We start from the raw sequence: 18,643 nt of genomic DNA, 5'->3' as shown, positions 1-18,643 counted from the left end.
TGTGGTGTAGGGATTTCCAGATTCGACCATACGCCGACCTACTTTAGGTCAAGAATCGGCTCGGTCTGATAACCCAGAGCTTAGGAGCAAAGGATCACGGTAAGTACTCGGCGATCTGTCCGGATATGCTATCCGGATAGCCGCTGAGCTCAACGGTCGCCGGAACGCAGCTGAAGGGTCGGTAGAGATCCGAAACGACTACATTTCACTAGATATTTGTAAAGGAAGCATAGGATGAAATAGGGGGAGCCGAAGAGGCTCCCAGAAAATAACAGAGCAGAATTTTCCTAGTTCAAGACACGTGTACACTTTTCCGGTAAGTCCCTGCATAGCGCTGGATTATGCCTGCCGTCAGTACTCGAGAGGCATAGCTCATAGGGTATTGACTGGTAGCGCCAAGAGATTAGGTCGGTCCGGGTAGGACAAAGTCTCGCTACGCGCGAAAGAAAGTCCCGCATACTCAGCGGGCCGGTACGTTGGATAGCCCGGGTGCCGTAACACTTCTAGCTGAGCTGCCTCTGCGCTCGGTGACCTGTAAAAGCGCTCGCGCGCCGTCGTCCATCCTTTGGTGGAGGGCACAGGGTTGTGAACGAGCTCAGCCGAACCAAACTCGGCGGAGCCTCGGAAGTGCTCTGACTTGGTTAGTCGGAACCGAGTGGAAGCGAGCCACTCGTCTGTCCCGGAAGGGCCGGACCGCGAGGGGACCACCCTCTGCGCAGCCCATACAACCGCCGACCTAACTCAGCGATTCGTTGTGGTTTGTGTAAGATATCCACATCTGACAGTATTTGTGTGTTCTACTACACCACACGGTCTTGATCTGCGATCCGACCGTAGGATTGCCTTGCGGCTGTGTTCCCTTGCCTTTGAGTTCCTTCTCGTCGTACTTGCCGCTTCCTATTGCGGATCTTGAGAGTTGAGAGCCTCTTAGGCATACCCGGCTAAGAAGTAAATCCAGTTAACCTTACGGATCTGCACAGGAAAGCTCACTAGGTGGTAGTATCTAGCCAGTAAAGTATCCAGTTTTCACTACCAACACTAGATCGGCTATTCCCAACCTTCACCGAGCTTGTATGGCCAACGGAGCTCCGATTTTATGAGGGCGGGGAGGCACTTGCGTGGTACTGTGCAAATTGAATTCTGATCCAACGTTAAACTTACACCAGCCTGGATCCATATCCGCTCTACCCTTTACTCGCTAAATCCTTTGCCAGGCCTGACTACTTGTCCTTTCTCTCCTTGGTCCATCTACCCAGATGTTTCAGCACCGGACTCCCTAGATCTCTGGCGCAATCATTATATCGTGGCCGATCGTGAAATTATCCCCGACCAGGGATACCCTCAATCAGAAATATTTCTCGATCGTGAGTACACCTGGATCCTGACGATCCTACACCCCGCGTCACGGTCTCATGCACCTCAATCTGTGGCCAAATCTCAATCTATATTTAGGTTTAGAAAATGCTGTTTTGATATGTAGTTCCTGTTACTGCGACAGACCCCGCACTTGTGCTAACAATCGGGGTTTTGATGGCTGTGGTGAGCCCCCGTACAAATAAGTGAATTCGCCACCGCGACACTATTATCACGAAGTCGGAACTATACCAACTTCTATACACTGAGGGTGTTGGTAAAGTGATATGCTCCAATACTGACAGAAATTAAGTATAGCATTCGCAAAGATGCTGTCCAAGCCTCGAGCCACCGATAAAAAACGCGGCCGAATTAAGAGCCTACACGAAGCCGGGTGGTCCAACCGTGCTATTGCTTTCTGAGTCAGCCGCAGCGACCAAACAGTAGCTCGCATTCTGGCTCCACCGTCGCGGAAATAGGCCAAAAATCTGGGTCCTCCACCGCTGATGTCCGATAGAGAGGTGCGTCTGCTGGCTCGGAATGAGGCTTCCACCAGGGAGTTTTCGGTTTTGCAGCTCAACCAGTTGGTGAACAGCGCATCCTCGTTGCGTATCATCCAACGTGTGCTTGCGTGTGTGGACGTTTTTCAGTACACGAAGATGGACAACACGTGGGAGCTTACAGCCGAACACAAGCTGGATCACCGTGAATATGCGAAGGCGTGGCTACTCAGCACCAAGGATGTGGGGTCTCGCATGTTATTTTAGGATGAGAAAAAGTGGAACCTCGACAGGTTAGACGGGTATCAGGGTATCTGGCAAGACCTGCGTGTGCCAAAGCGCCAGAGTTACTAAAGAGACTGATCCAGGATCGAGTAATTGATTTGGCAGATGGCTCAAAGCTCGTATCGCAAGCAACTTTCGATGCTATTGTGGCAGACACGAACGTTACTGGAGATTCAAGTGCGTTAAGCCGAGTTTCACCCATCCACCCTTGTCGGAAGGTGATGAAAGCTGAGCATGGAAATGCTGTCCGAGCTCAGCCACGCAGCGGTGGACTCTTTGCCTGACATGGCTGCACTTCCTTTCAACGTTGCCGGGTCTGCTTGTGCGATCGAAATGATGCGAAACGAAGAGGTGTTTCCCTAATGATGTGGGGTGGGTTTAGTCGCAGTGGTAAGCTCTTTGATGTCTTATGGCATCGCTCAGCGCTTCTGTTCTCTTCCTGACTTTATGCATTTTCCTATTTCTCATATTAAAATGCCTTTTGACTGAAAGGAACGGTGTACTGTCTGCCTCCATAAAGTAAAGCAAAGTTAATACAGTTGGTAACAAAATGTTGGGAGTAGAAATGACTTTGATGAAGAAACGGAACCTCAGATTAGGTCATGTACATAAGGCAAGACTAACGAGAATTTTTGCACATCATTCCGTTAGTGGAGTACTCTGAGCTTAAAGGCTATTGCGATATGTGAAGTACCAAATGCTACTAGAGCTTCATACAGTAATAATAATTGGGTCGTGAGTTAAGTAGTTAAGTAGCCATTACATACTTTGCTCTTGGAAACTATGGGAAGGATGAAAGTAGATGGCACGTATGGAGGAACTGGATATCACTATACATGAGCAATTGCAGGAAAGCTACGTGTTCGGTTAAGTACGAGTGAGCAGAGCCACGAGTTGAAACCGGTATTTCCGAACCAGGGGAAGATCAGCAAATCCGGTCATTTAGTGATGAACGCCCAAGGAGCTCAAGCTAAGAGATCAGAGCTCGGAGAACGACACGGTGCTCGATGCGTCGGGAAGAAGCAGCTCGAGCTGCCAGTGAGAATTTTTCTCTTCTTCGATCGGCAGAACTTGATTAGTAATCCAAATAGGAGTCCTACTAGAATTGGTTTTTCACCTTTTTAAGGTTTTGTCCCATGGGTAGGATTTTTAAGTAGGGAAGCTCAAACGAGTCGAACTCAACGGTCCACTCCAAGGAGTCAACCTCCATGAGTGCAGCCCAATCGAGCTAATCAAGTCTGTCTCCCCTCTTTGCTGTGATGGTTCCCGATGAAGAAAAATTCTATAAGTGAATTTATGTGATGAAATTGGCAAAAGAAGTGCACACAGGTTGTGAATTTGATGTTGCTGCTCAGAACTCAATTGGAGCAATTTACAGAGAAAAGGTTTAGAAAAATGATGGCGGTACGCAATTCCTCAACCAGAAAGGAAAACGTTTCTTCTGTACTGCTGCAAATAGGAGTTGATGTATCATATGAAGAAAACTATAGAAATTCTCTCTCCTTCCCCTTGATTGCATGTGATTGTACCCTTGCGACACCAAATCATAGCACTAATCAAATCACTCCCACATTGATGATCAAACGCAATGTTTCTTATCTTTAAGCTTATAGACTTACAAATGGGACGTGCACCATGTATTTGCATTGGCCCGGTTAAGGTAGACTCTGACGTACTACCGTTTCCATGCTCAATGTTGTGGCTGTTGCTGTGTTTAGACTCTCAAACCAGGTTTTTTAGAGCTTATTCCGAATTCAGTTCATGTATCAACAATCCTCCAAAACTATTAATTGACGTAACCAACTCAAATACAAGCCAAACTTATTACGTACCGTTGGGTCCACCTGTCCAAAAATAAAAAGCCAATATCCGTTTTTCGTTTTTCTAGTCGCTTTATCGGTCGCCGGCATCTTGAACTTTTAGCCATTTCAGCATCCGTTGGCGGTTTGTGCGTCAGTTTTTTGTTCTTGACCACGTGCTGCATCGTAGTAATTTTCTTGACGTTGCTTGTCGCCCTTTGCGACAGTTGATCCCAAATGTTGGTCCGCCCACCTTCACGAGCATGGTCCCGGTCAGTCTTCATTCGCTCACACTGGGCCTTCTGATGATCTTAACTTCAAGGGCAATGTTCGAATTGAGGTGCTACTTGCATTAAAAGTACCTTTGACCTTGAGCAGGGTGTTTACCTCCGACTTACGCTTCTCGGCGCGCTCTCTTGGTATGACTTATGCGGGTAACTGAGCTTACCTCGTTCTGACCGACAATCGCTTTCTTCGACATGTCACCGAACAGCATATTCAGAGCGATCTCTACGTTTTCCGCCGTGAGCGGCTCTCCGACCAGCTCCATAGATAATGTCATATCTTGCAAGGAAGTTGCGCCAAACCTTGCACGTACACCACATCTCGGTCTTTATCTCATTTCCGAGGAGATTCTTTGACTTTCGATTTATCTGGGTCCGAGCATGGTTCACCTGTGAGAACCGGGCCAGAGTGCATCCCGTTTCGAGTTGAGAATTCGATTATAACGATGCGTTAGCGTCACTAAGCCGCCAGCGTCACGGAGTCCAAAATATGCTCAAGGTGTTGTCAACTCTCGCAAACCTCCAGGCTCCTCGCGCCGTGTGACAGAGATGACAGAAGCGATTTCGATAGTGACGTGCTGATGCCATGGCGCATAGCGACACCCTCCTTTCGCCACATCATGACCCCTCTTCGCATAGCTCTTTGCCCCTCCTCTCGAGCGGCCTTGACTTCCTCATTCAAAAGACGTGGTGGCGTAGACTCCACGACATATATCATACTATTTTTGGTTTCAGAAAAAACCTTTTCTCGAAGAACTCATTCTCGACGTCCAGGTCTAGCTTCGTCACGTGCGTGATGAGGTTTTCTTTCCAAGTAACTTATTCAGTTTGCCGGCCAGAGAACTCCAACGTGCACGACCTTATCTTGGTTATTCGTGGAGGTCATCCGAAGTATCTGAAATGTTGTAATCTTGAGCGCAGTTGTAGTTGCAGATGTAGTTAGCCGTCAGACGAGGCGGCTCATTTAAAAATGAGTGCCGCCCCCAGCTCTTCATTTGTCTGGGTGTCTTTTCTGAAAAGTTCTAGAGATCCCGGAAAAGTGTAGACTCTACGTGTGTTTTCCGGTATACCAAAATGTGGGACCGGTAATTCGATCTGTTTACTAATATTCGAAGCACTCAAATTTATAGAAATTAGTTTGCCCTTCATTTGTAAGAAAGATGTGCGCGGGGAAGACTATAAGGAAACTTGTTCCGTTTGTTAGATTGCCAGTACTGACGTGTGAGGTGGTGGGGCAACACGGCAGAATGAACGCGATGAAAATTATGATGGACAGATGCAACGGGGTTACATCCTGCTCCAAGGTCGAGATCGTCTACTAAACCTTCGCGCTAGCCGCGAGAGCTTGAAGAGAACTAGAGAGCAGCTAAATTTAAAACCGCTCCGGTAAACGACGTAATCTGCGGTGTTAAAGCTAGTGTAGGAAGTGCTGAACGAAGAGGCCGCGGGGGCTCAGGTACAGCAAATGCGTGTCGAGTACACAGCCAAGCACATGCCTTCGAAAATGATACCAAGGGGTCGCTTAGCACGACGGGCATCGTAACAGCGATAAAAGTATTAGCTAAGATGTACGCTGACGTGGGTGCCCTCCTTTCGTGAGCCGTAGGAGCCCGACCGAAAGCGAATAGTCGCAAATTCTTATACGGCATTGACACCCACCAAGAGCAAGCTGATAGGGGCGCTAAACTACGATGGAGCGCCCTGGGTCGCGTTTTTCATTGACGTGGGGGATCGGGTCTGCAGACTTTTCGATCCGCTACAAGAGGATATAAACTACGCCAAGATTAAAGGAAGCATCAAGGAAGTTGTGGAACTCTGCTGCCTGTAGATACCGAGCTGATGTACGACAACTACACATCGTGCTTGCAGCAGGCCAGCGACAACTGTGGATTGTGGTGCATCATTGTTCTTGAGCTCAGTTTAACTGGTATGCCGTGGTCATGAATACTTCCTTTTGCTTTCGTTTCACTAAATTCGCTGCATTTGCTTGCTCAAGCTATATAGTAATGTTAAGTGATTGTAGTGAATCCTAGGTATTTCACCTTGGTTTCCCTCATAGTTCAACGGAGACGACCCAAGGGCGCCTGGCAGCTTTGCCATCTTCAGGCGATGGGTATGCGTGTCTTCCCAGTCGGGCTAGTAAGGTCCGACCCGGGTTTTATATTAGGAACCAGGCCAACTACATATCATCTTTCTTATAACTTTCCCAGCGAGCTTTCTGAGGGACGCCTTAGAAAGGAGCTGATAATTGAGCTCGATCTGGTTACCATCAGACTCGAGACTCATTCTACGATTTACCCGATACAATACACTTGGCTATAAGTTCCAGCGGGGTGGCTCCCGCTTTGTCGAGTGTTGATTGGTTTTTCACCCGGGATTTACTACAAAGAATTCTTTAGTGGAAAAAGTGTTTTCTTTGGTACAAGTCCAGCTGCCTGTACCAAGAGACAAGAACAAGTACAAGAGCCTGTTTCTGCCGTCGTGACTGTGGTTTTCTTTTGGCGCGACCGAAGCAAGCCGCTAAGGGCCCAAGGGTTAATCGTGGTTATTTCGGCGTGAGTGGGACTGAACCTCAGCAAGTACCAGCCAGGATGCAAGGAGCTGGTACACCGGTATTTACACCGATCGTAGCACCGGAAATTACAAGTATCTCTCATGAAGCTCTGACTGATTGGACGAACAAGCGCCGTCACTACGAGAGCAAGTTGAGAGCTCGATGCCGCGCTACTGGAGAAAATTATGACAACATAGTCCAGTCCGTTCGCGACTCAATGGATCCTGATTTACTGGATGTACTTTGCGAGCTGAGATTGAACGAGGACGTTGCTAACGTGAATGACGACATGCTTATTGCTGAGTTCGCCCTCATCCTTTCAAGCGTGAAGAATGACACGCTCCCTGACGTCAAGGCATTATTCAGATCCAAACTGAGGATGAACCTGATGGAGAGTGATGTCGACGCCCGTGTGCTGGACTACTTTAACCAGTTCCGGAAGCTAGTGCGCGAGAATGGTCTGGGCGCCTGCTTTGAAGGTGACGGGGGTAACGAGGCAAAGTGCAAGCAACTCGTGGCCTCTCTTCACCCAGCGGCTCTCAAGGAAGAAGTGGAGCAGTGTTTGCAGTATACGCATAAGCAGGCTGCCTCGATTCCAAGACTGTTGTTTGACCTAGTCGTTGAGAAGGCGAAGGAACATGAGCGCCAGTTTCTAAGACAAAGGAATAAGAAACGAGATCGCGATGAAGATCTGCAGAAGAAGAAGAACCCCGAAGGAAAGAAGAAAATCAGGACCGGTGAGAATACGGAGGACTCTTCAAGGAAGGTGGCCAAGACCAATAGCATATCCAAGACCAAGACGAAATCGAAGTCGAAGAAGCTACCTCCAAGTCCGTGTCCAAAGTGCAATGAGATGCACTGGCTCAACGAGTGCCCCAATGCAACTGAAGATGAAAAGGTGGAGCTGAGAAAACGCTTGCGTGAGGCGAATGCAGCCAAGCGTACAAGGACCAAGCGCCTTGGTGAGTTTCTACCGACTCCATCTCGTGCTGTTATGGTGAATGGAGTACTGGAGATTCCGTACTGCGCTGACAGTGGCTCTGACCATACCGTGATGGGCCGCTCTCACTGGAATCAACTCCGGGCTCTGGACCCAAGTGTTCAAGCTGAAGAACTTACTGTCCCTGTTCAGAACCAGACGTTTGGGTTTATGTTGGTGACTGCCGATAAGAAGGCCAAACTCCATTTAATGATTCGCACCGCGGCTGGGCAGGTTAAACCGATGAAGGCTGTGGATGTGTTGATTGTCGATATGGATGACGACGAGTTCATACTTGGCAATGATGTACTAAGAATGCTTGGGATTGATGTGGAGCGTCAACTGGAGCAACTAGCTGACCTAAATGTGGATGAAACAAGTGGCGATCCTGTTGAACTGGAAGCCGATGAATCTCCGGTCCGAATTGGAGAACCTCAATCTGAGAATGAGGACGTATTTGCTGCAGTTGAACGGTTGGTTGAGCAAGCAGTCGAGAACGGATTCCCAGCAGACAAGCTCGATCGATTTCGTACTATCATCCATGCCTACGATGTATGGCGTTTGACTCTGCAGGATGACCCACCAGCACGTGTGCCACCTCTGGAGATACGACTACGGGAAGGGGCTCGTCCAACAAGGTGTAAGCCTCGACGGTATCCCCCTCACATTCGCAAATTTCTTCACGATTTCAACTCTCGTTTGGTAAAACTAGGACTCGTTTACGAGAATTCGGAAAGTCGATGGGCGAGTCCCGTTCTTCCTGTCAAGAAGTCAGCGGACCTTATGGATCTTCGGCAAACCACAGACTATCGTGAGTTGAACGCATTGACTGAAGTCATGGCAGCAGTTATGCCGATTTTATCCGTGGTGATGGAGAACGCGAAGGGAATGAAACATTTCGGACTCTTTGATTTTTTGAAGGGCTTTTGGCAGCTTCCGTTGGCTCTAATGTGTCAAGAATTGCTTTCATACATGACCAATGAGAAGGTTTTTACCCCTCGCAGAGTGCCTCAGGGTAGTAGTGATGCTGCGATATTCTTTCAGAAGACCATGGAGAATTGCTTTGCCAGTCTACTATACGACCATTTACTGATTTGGATCGACGACTTACTCCTTTATGCCAAGGATATTGATGTATATTTGGTCAAGTTGGAAGAAATGCTGTCACTAATGGACCACTTTGGCTTAAAGCTGAGTGCAAAGAAAACGAGCTTGTACCAGACTGAGATCAAGTGGTGCGGCAGGATCATAAGTGGTGAAGGCATCAGACATGACCCAAACCGAATTGACTCGCTACGTGCTTTGCCATACCCACGTACTGCCGGAGAGCTTCAGCAATTTGTCTGTGCGGTCAATTGGATGCGTCAAAGCATTATTGATTTTGCAAGGCAGATTGCCCCTTTACAACAAAAACTTGACGCGGCTCTCACGAAAACCAAGAGGACCAAGAGGGCGGCTGCTGGCATTAACATTAAGCTGAGCAGTGATGAACGAGTGGCATTTGACCGGATTAAGGATTCGCTCGCCAAAGCTGCTACTCTCGATTTTCCTGATGACAACGCTACCACATGTCTCTTCACGGATGCCTCGAACGTTGGATACGCCGTTATTGTGACTCAAGTTGTGGACTTCGACCCTCAGAAGCCTGCTACAGAGCAACAACATCGGCTCATTCACTGCACAAGTGGAACGTTTGCCGGTAGCCAGCTAAACTGGACTGTCATCGAGAAAGAGGCATTCCCCATTATCGTTGCCTGTGATAAACTGGATTACTTGCTACTAAGGCCAAAACCCTTTCGGATGTATTGTGATCATCGTAACCTGATTCACATCTTCGCACCGGACGTTTCGATCAAGAAACATATTAAAGGGAAACTTTTAAGATGGTCCATGAAGCTAATGAACTACCAGTATGTAGTGGAGCATGTACCGGGATCTGATAATGTATGGGCCGATATGATTTCCCGCTGGGCTGGTAACCATTCGCCAACTGTGAAACGACTGAAGGTTGCTCGGGCTCGCCCAAGCCAAAGGACTGAGACTGTGTCTGCTTTGCGCCCTCTGGATGATGATCGTTTTGTGTGGCCTACACTGGTGGAACTCAAGGAAATACAAGCCAAGAACTCGGCTCCTGTTCACGCTAATCGAAATGATGATGGTCTCGTGACCCTAGAGGACAAGCTGTGGATCCCATATGAAGAAAAAGAGTTACTTCAGCGGCTGTGCATCATTGCGCACTGTGGCGCTCAAGGGCACCGCGGCCAACAAGCCATGATTGCACACCTGGGACGGCTTTTCGCTATCGAGCACCTCTCAGATGTGGTCGCAAATTTCGTTAAGAAGTGTCTGCTTTGTCTGCATTCAAGAGGGGGAAAGATTATCCCACGTCCGTGGAGCGAGGTGATTGAGTGTCGTACACGTAATGGTGTTCTTCATTTTGACTTTCTTTACATGGGTGAAAGCTTTGGAGGCAGCAAATATCTTTTGGTTATGAAGGATCACGCCACACATTACTGCGAATTGGTTGTTGCAGACTCAGCCGAAAGTAGTGTTGTGGTTGAAGCTTTACTGGATTGGCGCTCACGATTCGGTGTTCCTCCTGAGTGGGTGTCTGATTGTGGAACCCATTTCAAGAACGAGATTGTCGCCGAGCTGAGTCGCCGTCTCCGGTCGAAGCAGTCATTCACACTTGCGTATAGTCCGTGGGTTAACGGATCAGTTGAACGTGTGAACCGGGATGTACTACAAGTGGTGAGAGCAATGATTTTAACATACAAAATTGGATACAAAGACTGGGTCTACTTGGTTCCGGTGGTGCAAGCCAATTTGAACCATACAGCACTCCCATCTCTTGGGAATCGAGCGCCAGTTGAGCTGTTCACTGGACTGCCACGGCCTACACCCCTCTGTGAATTTTATCTACCAGTGAAAAACAAGTTACAGCAGATTCCACAGAGCGAGCAGATAGACGACTACCTAAATCGGTTGAGAAGCAGCTTACAGAAGATGCATGAGGTGGTTGAAGATAAAAGACTGAAGCAAAGACTTTTGAACAAGAAGCGCGAACGAGGAGAGAATCTCGTAAACTTTCACGTTGGAGATTACGTCTTGCGATCCCGAACGGATGAGAAACGTGGAAACAAACTCCAAGTGAATTGGGTTGGACCGCATCGAGTGACTCGGGCCGATTCCCACTCCTTTCGTGTAGAGCACCTGATTACAGGAGAAGAACATGATGTGCACCCTTCACGGTTAAAGATGTACGCAGACGACAGCTTAAATGTCACGGATGAGCTACTCGAACACGTAGCTGCTCAAGGAATCATCTTAGCAGTTAAGGAGCTGAAGGGCCACAAGTGGAATAATGCTACGAAGGACTTTGATATTTTTAGTAAGCTGGAAGGGCCTACAGTCGATCGAAGACTCTTACGAACCAATGCAAGTTTTGAATAAGGACATCAAGATTTTATTAAAGAGATATGTGGACACTGCTGAAGACCCTCGTCTCACGGATCACTGGAAGAAGATAGATCGTGAGGACGGCAGCACGGCGTCTACACCTCCTGATTCAGCGAAGGGCATGAAGCCTCGTGGCCGCCCTCGCGGCAGGAAGAAACGAAGTCACCCCGATGGAGAAACCGTCCGGCGTGACAGCGACGACGCGGATGAGGTACAACCTCGAAGTGTCCAGCAAACAGTTCAGCGTACTTTGGATGAGGACAGCCAAGGGCACATCGGTGCCGAGGACCAAGATCCTCAGCTTCCTCTAGGTCGTCGAACTCGATCAATGATGACAGCCACCGTGGGCCAAGTTCCGCGTGTCCGCAGTCAGCAGAGATCTCGAGCACCCAGTCAGCGCCTCAAGAAACCAGTCCGGTTGTAAGCGTCAGACGCTTGCCAGCCGTTGGTCATGCGCTCTGGGTGATATCGCCACAACCTTCGCAAGTCGAGCGGAGGGGTAGTGGGGAAACCAAGCTTCGAAGGCTGTGTAGTGAATCCTAGGTATTTCACCTTGGTTTCCCTCATAGTTCAACGGAGACGACCCAAGGGCGCCTGGCAGCTTTGCCATCTTCAGGCGATGGGTATGCGTGTCTTCCCAGTCGGGCTAGTAAGGTCCGACCCGGGTTTTATATTAGGAACCAGGCCAACTACATATCATCTTTCTTATAACTTTCCCAGCGAGCTTTCTGAGGGACGCCTTAGAAAGGAGCTGATAATTGAGCTCGATCTGGTTACCATCAGACTCGAGACTCATTCTACGATTTACCCGATACAATACACTTGGCTATAAGTTCCAGCGGGGTGGCTCCCGCTTTGTCGAGTGTTGATTGGTTTTTCACCCGGGATTTACTACAGTGATATCTACATTCACTGAATTCGCAGAATTTGCTCTTTGCATTCCTAATGTAGCCCATTTTGCTGTTAGACGTTATTTTATGCGCTGCTGCTGTGAGTGGTGTAGCCACGAGTTTGAGCGCTGTTGTTGTGAGTGGTGTAGCCGTTGCTTTGTGTCGGTAATAATGAGAGTGGTCTTGTGTTTTGTTTTGTCGCGGTGCTGCTGCTACGCTATTGTACTCTAAATATGCATGCCGTTTTTGCAACTAAACGTGCTACTCAGATTTGATTGGTTGAAATGATTGTGTTGAAGTGTCTACAGATCTACACTCCCAGGCCCGGATGCCTACCTCGATTTCGGTCCTTTCGTAAAGCTACAAAGATGCTATTACCGAAAGCTGCTTACCATAAACAGTATAAACTTTGTCAATCGCAGTGTCACTTGTGAAACCCGAAGCTTTGACACGACGTCCCATAACACTTTTCTCCGTAAGAATGCGAACTTGTTTGCGCCTCGTTCAATGGCTGTGAAGTCCTTCGCTGCTTTTAATTCGCCGCATCCGAATTGATACTCATGCCATAACTCGTACAGATCCTTGGGCCGCTTTGAGAGTCTGGCTCCGGGTAAACGTCGAGTAGTTGATGTCACTGCTGGGCTGTTTTGGGCAGCAGTTGGCACGGGTCCTCTGGTGAAAGTTCCCTGGATTACCAATCGTCTTAATACTACCTGTGTCTTTTGTTGCTCGCGTTGAAGTTGGTGTCGTAAACGCCGAATTTCACTCATCACTTCTGTCGTATGACGTCGTCCAGCAGCAATCTGCGAGTGGAGGACCGCGAAATCGCAGCGTGTGCTCTCACCTCCTGTCGTTCTCGATGCATGTGGTCGCTGAGAACTTGGTACTTGAGCTTGGTCAGCGCTCTCATCGTTGCCGATATGTATTAGTAAAAATTGAGAGCTGCCACCAGCAACCTAAAATTTCTCCCGCTGAACAGGATTAAGATCTGCTCTTCCTCCAGCGCTCATGTACACGCTTACAATTCTTTGCTTGAGCTTGCTTGGCAGCAGCGCGTACTCGTACGCGCCCGACGGTTCAATTGCTGCCCACAGCAGCGTTAATGCTAAAGTTGCCGCAATTGAATCGCCCATGAGCTGTTTTACTGTTCGTGTAATCTGGTTACAAAGTAGGTCTGGCGTGATGCAACCAATTCCAGTTTTCACTACGTAAAAGCATGGGCCTGCAGGTCCTGCTAATGATGCTGCAGTTAATGCATCAGGATATGGTTGAGTATTATCGACGCAAACATCGATCGCACCCTTGCGTGTTCTCCAACGACCTCGTACATTCACGAAGTCTTTTGAGATACCACTTTTCGTTGCATACGCTGCTGCACCCTTACGGAGAGTATGCGTTCCTAAATTGCCTGGGTTCGGTTTCTTGAAGGCTTCGTTATCGATCATATCGGTTAAGTATCGTCGTACATTGCGGTCGCCGTCTTTCGGATTGCCGTACAAATACTCTGAGCCTGCCATATTCGCTGTTGACTCAATGTACACGGCGAGATTAAGCAGAGCACGTCCATACTGCCAAGTATAAGCTACTCTGGGGAATCACGCTCTTCTAGTATGTTCTTTGACCACCGCATTTGGAAAAGGAGTGTTGAAGGGTACTAAGTGTTAGGCGAGAAGTTAGTGAGCTGCAACATGCCATCAATCCGAGCACAAATCTGCCATTGAAGACTTAGCACACTGCCCACCATGTACGCTTATTATTACGCTCCCAGTGGGCTAGTACTAGTACGAGTAGGTTCATGAATTCGTCAAACTCCACGGGTCGGCGGGCTTTGGACTGAGATCCTTCGCGCCGAACCTCCAACTTCTTCACCCTCTTGATTAACTTATTCACTACATCAGATCGGGTAGGGTTTCCACGTTCTGTTATTGGATCCCATGTTGAATTAATGCGTGGCGTGAACGAAGAAATGGCCTTCTTCGTGTGCTCAAGAGTCGTCGAGCGGCGAGGTATTGGTCTCATTTCATCACTTGGTTCTGAATCTCCGTACGTCTGCCTGTTCATTCAGCGACACAAGTCCTCTGGTGTGATACGCAGGAGCGCCTCCGTCGTGAACGTGTGGTCCTTACTATACGAGACATTGTCCTTATAGGACATGAACTTAACGAGCTCGGGCTAGCGGCATGTCATGGTCTGGTTTCTTTGCTAAGTGTTTCTGCGTCCCATGATCGTGGTGCCTTCATGCTACGCCCGTGTAGCTAGGGGTGACACGATATTTGTATACTGGCTCTCCGCAATGCAGCAGTCTTGCTTTTTGTATTGACTACAGTTGCAAAGCGCCCCAGCGTCTGCTATCAAGCAGGCAACCCATCATTTGAGCGAGTCATACATGGTAGCTCAGGGTAGACCGCCAGGTAGGCGTGGCAAGCACTTCAGTCGGCGAGGGTATCGACCGCATTCTCATGCTCAGCGTGTGCACGCGGGCGCCAGCTTCGTTTTCTTTTTGCTGGTTTCCTTTTGGCCCAGTCGAACCCTTCGAACTTAAATGAATAGGAACTGTTGCGGATTATACGGATCTACACTATGGCACTTGAAGTTTGTATTGTGTGAGACAATGGGTACAGAGAGAAGGGTTGGAGCGAGGGGGCTCAGTTGAGAATTTGCAGTTGAGAATTTGCTGCTAATATACCCAGTGCCTAAAGGTGGCTTTTGCCGCCCAGTGTGTGTCTGTTCTTCCTACACTGCGTGTGCGTCTAGGAGGGATTTACAGCTCCCAACTGGTAATGAGCCCAACGGCCGCAGCGTGGAAGACGACACTTGATTAGTCGTGATGAGCACTGACGGTAAAGACGCAGAAGAGAAGAATAGTATGAAGACGGCAAAAGAGGATAAGATCATGCACCAGCCGTTTGATGGAGAGAATTTTAAGGTTTGGATGGAGAGAGTGACGCTGAAACTGCGACGGAAGAACTTGTGGTCGTACTGTAAGAGCGATGTGAAGAACATGGATGAGTTGGAGGAGTCGAAGGAAGACGAGAAGAAGGACGGACTGAAGAAGGTCCTGCGTGCAAAAGAGATACAGTTCGACTGCATGACGGACAAGATTATGAAGACGGTGAAGCACGAGAGCATTCTGTATCGAATCTTTGAGCGGCTGAAGGAGTGGTTGTGGGGAGGGCGTACTTATAGTTCGCGGATGAGATGACGAAGTTGAGAAACCTTCGGTTGGCTCCGGATGCTAACGTTGCTGAACATTTGGGAGAGGTCCGTCAAGTGATGAATCACATCGCACTGTTGGGTAAGCCTGTGGATGAGTATATGAAGCCTGCACTGCTGATTGGGACGCTGCCATCTGAGTACGAGAACGTGGTCGAGACGTTCCTTGCGAGTCACACCTCGCACGATCCGAGTACCCCGCCCAACTACGAGTAGTTGAAGCATGCGCTGGAGGTGGCGTATGACAGACGTCAGAGCCGCCAGACAGCGAAGGGTCCTGAGAGTAACAAGGAGGAGAATGATAATGAGAAGGCCTATGTTGGTTATGACTGTGGTAGGGGTTTTGGACGTGGACGTGGTCGAGGTCGAGGTCGTGGTCGAGGACGCGGCTACGGACGAGGACGAGATGAACAATGTGAAGGTGGTCGTGGATATGGACATGGTCGTGGAGGACGAGAATGTTGCTTCCATTGTGGGAAACGAGACCACTACGTGTATGAATGTCCTCATCTTGGGCAGCAACCGCCAAGCGATGACCCGCAGAGAGAATTGACACCATAGCGCGCAAAGTATGAGAGTAAGTCTGGTGCGGGCGGAAGATATAGCGAGGAGGTTGATGACGATGAAGCGTATTAAACGAAGGTGACCGGTCAGTTGTGGGTTTTGCGATTCGAGAGTTTTGATGAAATTGAGAAAGAGTGTTGAACTGGTTGGGCTGTGTGAGTTGTGTTGAAGATGTTGCCGGCAACAACGAAGACTGAAAATAATGCAACAACGAGAATGGGCAGACAAGGTGGAGCTGTAGAGACGTTGAGGAGAGAGATGGATGGTGCATATCCCATGACGATGAGGCATATTGAGTTGTGAACCCAATGATGCGTGTTGAGAGAGATGGTCAAACTGGTGGGGTTATAATAAGCGTGAGTGGATGAAAAGAGAGAAATGTCAGCAGGCCCATCTACATGGGGGCTGAACGTGCTGTACATGCTGAGAGTAGTGCTGACTTCTTGTGAAGACCTCAAGCTAAGTGCCTAACAGCCTTGGTAAGAAGCGTTTTCTGAGTTGTTGAGCTGAGCCAAAGAAAGAGAGAATGATTGAGGGTTGTACTGATGAAGGGCACGAAGTCTCAGGGTGTGAGGCGATAGTTGTGGATCAGTAGGTGGGGTTATACCGATCTACACTATGGCACTTGAAGTTTGTATTGTGTGAGACAATGGGTACAGAGAGAAGGGTTGGAGCGAGGGGGCTCAGTTGAGAATTTGCAGTTGAGAATTTGCTGCTAATATACCCAGTGCCTAAAGGTGGCTTTTGCCGCCCAGTGTGTGTCTGTTCTTCCTACACTGCGTGTGCGTCTAGGAGGGATTTACAGTTCCCAACTGAACAATTAGGAATAGCTCTGAACGTTCTGATCAATTGGAACAAAAGGAACGTTCAGAACAAGGGTTGTTCCAAACCAGCACTATTGCAGAGGAGTGCTCGGGTCCGGAAGTTCTTGCTTGAGAGGGACTTCCGGAGTTGGTAGTAAAATTGAGAATGCATTAAATGTTTTATCCTGCTGTTGTGCAATAGAGCTTCTGTCACACTGATTCTCCATCACTCTAGTCAGTAAAGTCCGTAGAATATTCCCTGCTGCTTGAGCAGGTCGCAATCCTCTTCGTGCACGTTGGCGGAGCTGGTGTGCTGTGAGGCAGAGTCACAACAAAACTTAGGCCCAATGATAATTCAGGTAGCTGTTTGATCACCCGTTCAGGAAGGGTTAGAAGGTCAGCAAATACTTTTATCTAGGTTACCAGTATCTAAGACATGGAAACATTTTCCGTTTGTCATAACGGCGCGGACTTACGAGCGCGGACGTTGACGCTGCACGGGCTCGGAGGAGCCGATCTCAAGACAGCGCTCATACGCGGCCCAAATTGAATCGGCGATGACGGCGCGGAAACCGTTTTTCTCGGCGCGGTAGAGGCCAGCAGCGGTGGTGCCGCCTGGACTCGTGATGTTATTCCGCAACTCGACAGGGTGCACATCCTCCGACTGCATGTACAGCGCGGAGCCCAGCATTGTTTGCTGCACCAGTTTCTGCAATGAAACGATCGGTAAAACATTAGAAAGCCAAAGGATTTTCAGAATAGCTGTCCAAAGTTTCATACCGTGGCAACAGGTCGAGAAAATCCCATGTGGACGCCCGTGTCGATCATTGCCTCGGCGACGAGGAAGAAATAGGCCGGTCCAGACCCAGACAGCGCTGTCGCCATGTCCAGAGCGTTCTCATCGTCCACGAACACCTGCGTTTAAGTAGCAACAACAACAAAAACGAGATCAGAACACTAGATAGAAAACCCATCGCTGCCTTCTTGTATGCCTCACCTCAACACCAAAAGACCCAAGAATCTGTTTGGTGAGTTCGTGCTGCACACTCGTGACTTCTGCTGACTGTGCCCACACTGTCGTGCCCTCTCCGATCATGGCCGGCGTGTTCGGCATGGTGCGAATGATGTGGCTGTCCTGTCCAAGGTGTTGCTGCAGCTGCCTGATACTCTGACCAGCTACCACTGAAATGACCAGCGCATCCGGATCCATCGACGCCTTTACAGCCCGCAGCACCTGCAAGTTATTAAGAAAAACTAGTTACGGCAACTGACAAAAGTGCCAAGCGTGACTGAAGTTATTGACGTACGTCGTCCACCACTTGGGGCTTGACCGCCACCAAGATCACGTCCGCTTCCTTGACCGCCGAGCTGTTGCGTGTGTGAGTCTCCACGTTGAGTTTGGCGTATTTACTACGCATGGACGGGTTGGGATCGGAGACGACGACCTTGGAGCTGGGGATGAGCCCCTCGGTTAGTACTCCAGTGATAATGGCCTCAGCCATGTTACCGCCGCCGATTACCGCCATACGGTTAAGATCCAGTTCCGCGTATTCGACCGACTCGACAGCGCTCTTCTGTTGTTTCTTCCGGGAGCGAGCGAAAGGTCCTTTGCCCCCGGTCGTAAAATTGGCGCAGTGGGAGGTTGGAGCGAAGGCGGAAGCAGCGTGAAACAAAGGAGCACGACGCGCGACAGCAACACTGCGAGACGAAAGACGTGCAGCCGCCTGCTTGGAGATAAGGGGGCGAAGCTTGGAAGCCATTGGCGGCATCGTGGATGAAGGAGAGGGCGTGCGGGATACTAGGCAAAAGCGGAAGTATAAGATCGACCGAAACAGCTCAGTTTGAAAAACGTATAACTTCAACTTGTTAATTAGAAGAAAAAATCCTAAATAAAGCGGGCTCTTATAACACATATCGATATAAGCTATTCAAGTTTTGTAAGGTGATCAGATCAAGAGGC

The 18,643-nt window shown here is 49.0% G+C and overlaps 2 protein-coding genes across 2 annotated transcripts; both read right to left on the bottom strand.

Annotated features, from left to right (window-relative positions):
• Positions 1 to 3,237: 3,237 nt before the first annotated feature.
• PITG_10597 (uncharacterized protein) lies at positions 3,238 to 4,487 on the bottom strand (the record flags this gene model as incomplete). Its single annotated transcript, XM_002902315.1, has 3 exons — positions 3,238 to 3,366; positions 3,971 to 4,054; positions 4,386 to 4,487. 3 exons carry the CDS (start codon positions 4,485 to 4,487, stop codon positions 3,238 to 3,240), a joined length of 315 nt encoding a protein of 104 aa, XP_002902361.1.
• A 12,431-nt stretch (positions 4,488 to 16,918) lies between these two features.
• On the bottom strand, positions 16,919 to 18,482 carry PITG_10595 (delta-1-pyrroline-5-carboxylate reductase, putative; the record flags this gene model as incomplete). The annotated part of the gene is made up of 5 exons (XM_002902314.1): positions 16,919 to 16,988; positions 17,160 to 17,392; positions 17,464 to 17,598; positions 17,681 to 17,917; positions 17,991 to 18,482. 5 exons carry the CDS (start codon positions 18,441 to 18,443, stop codon positions 16,919 to 16,921), a joined length of 1,128 nt encoding a protein of 375 aa, XP_002902360.1.
• Between the last annotated feature and the right edge of the window lie 161 nt (positions 18,483 to 18,643).

Source organism: Phytophthora infestans, genomic scaffold, assembly GCF_000142945.1.
Source record: "Phytophthora infestans T30-4 supercont1.18 genomic scaffold, whole genome shotgun sequence".
Classification (NCBI taxonomy): domain Eukaryota; phylum Oomycota; class Peronosporomycetes; order Peronosporales; family Peronosporaceae; genus Phytophthora; species Phytophthora infestans.
Note: the sequence above shows the minus strand (reverse complement) of the source record. Positions and strands in the feature narration are given on the sequence as shown.